The sequence below is a fragment of the Cryptotermes secundus genome, unplaced genomic scaffold (genome assembly GCF_002891405.2).
Source record: "Cryptotermes secundus unplaced genomic scaffold, Csec_1.0 scaffold838, whole genome shotgun sequence".
NCBI classification, from domain to species: domain Eukaryota; kingdom Metazoa; phylum Arthropoda; class Insecta; order Blattodea; family Kalotermitidae; genus Cryptotermes; species Cryptotermes secundus.
In genome coordinates, this window is record NW_019744415.1 from 46,100 (window position 1) to 47,527 (window position 1,428).

General features: G+C 32.4%; 1 protein-coding gene across 4 annotated transcripts in view; it reads right to left on the bottom strand.

Moving 5' to 3' along the window:
• Positions 1 to 1,428, bottom strand: part of LOC111874754 — a 65,962-nt gene that overhangs the window by 6,486 nt on the left and 58,048 nt on the right. For 2 of the 4 annotated variants that reach the window (XM_023870508.2, XM_023870509.2), the window contains exon 8: positions 706 to 914. In XM_023870508.2, the coding sequence (XP_023726276.1) occupies positions 706 to 914 (209 nt within the window). Of the gene's footprint in view, positions 1 to 705; positions 915 to 1,428 lie in introns of those variants that run through there. The other 2 variants (XM_023870511.2, XM_023870510.2) reach the window with 2 other exon arrangements.

The following is a 1,428-nucleotide window of genomic DNA, read 5'->3' on the forward strand; positions in this document are numbered from 1 at the left end:
AAAAATTATTTGTTGTGTAACGTCTTTTATTCTCTTCAGGAATTTTTTAACAACTGTTGATATGGACTGCTTGCTGACAAATAAATCTGTTTTAGATAAATTATTTATATGTACAGGAATATGTTTTAAATAGTCTGTTTGTATGTTGTAAACAATCTGTATATATGTTTTAAATATTTTCTCTAGTCTTAGGTATTTATTATTTATTATTCTATATTCATGTACTTTGAATGTTATGCTTGATGTAATGTTGTTGTTATCTGACATGTCCAATTGTAATTTCTACAGCTATGGAAGAAATAAATGAATTGAATTGAATTGAATTCCCGCGACCAAACTTTTCTAGAACTAGTATATAATTAGTGTGCAAATATTGGCTCAACCTAATGTGCATAACTTTTTTAAGTACATTACAGAAGGTAGTTAGGAGTGAAATTGGTGTGTAGTTTGATATACCGGTTTTGTCCCTTCTTTTCTGTACAGTGGTCTTACTAATGAAATCTTTAGATGATCATAACGTGATGAGATTCTTTCTTTGAGGGAATGTACACATATTACACTCTTTATCTCAGTTTTGGTTGTTGAAATGGTCTTAATACCAGAAACTTATGGTAATACATCAAGAATTATCACTAAATAAATTATACTTACATACTCCTAAGAAATATTACCATATACCACATTTCTTAAAGCCATATACATTACCTGGAACATGCAGAATTGCTTGACAGGTCTGTTTCTCCAAAGAAACGTGTAGCTTCTATGATGTCACTTTCTTGTCCTGAGTGGCTGTTGTCACTAGAACGAGATGACATTCTATTGGGTAGCAGTAGGTGCAATAGTGAGCCATGTGGACGAGGCACATCATAATCAGGATCTGAGTTACGTCTCCTCCTGATGGGGCCCAACACAAACTGATGTGGTATATAAGAGGCAACAATGTCACAAAACAATATTGATTAAAACAGCAAATATGTTGAACTCTTGTTTGCAAATATATAAGCAACTGGAATCAGATATCTGTTGCAAAATTAAAAACTTTCGATTCTTGTGTCCAACAAAAAATATGCAGAAATTATTACTGCATTCAAAAGAAAGGATTTCATGTATACTAAGAAATGAATGTTCTACTTCCTCCTTTGGGGGTGTGTTATTTTACAATATAATCAGTACGATAAATGATACAAACTCCATCCCAAGTGCAAACAATATATATTATATGTCTTTGATCTTCTCTCTTCTACACTACATGTTTCGGCCTCTAACGGCCATCATCAGGTGTATACTCTTACGTTGCTGCCACACTGAACCCAGTCTAAAATTTAACATTTAAAAACACATTGTTATTTTCTTCGTTATTATCAACATCTACCTCGTTGATATCTGTCTGGTATGTAGATTATTTTGCACACGTCAATTTTGATTTTC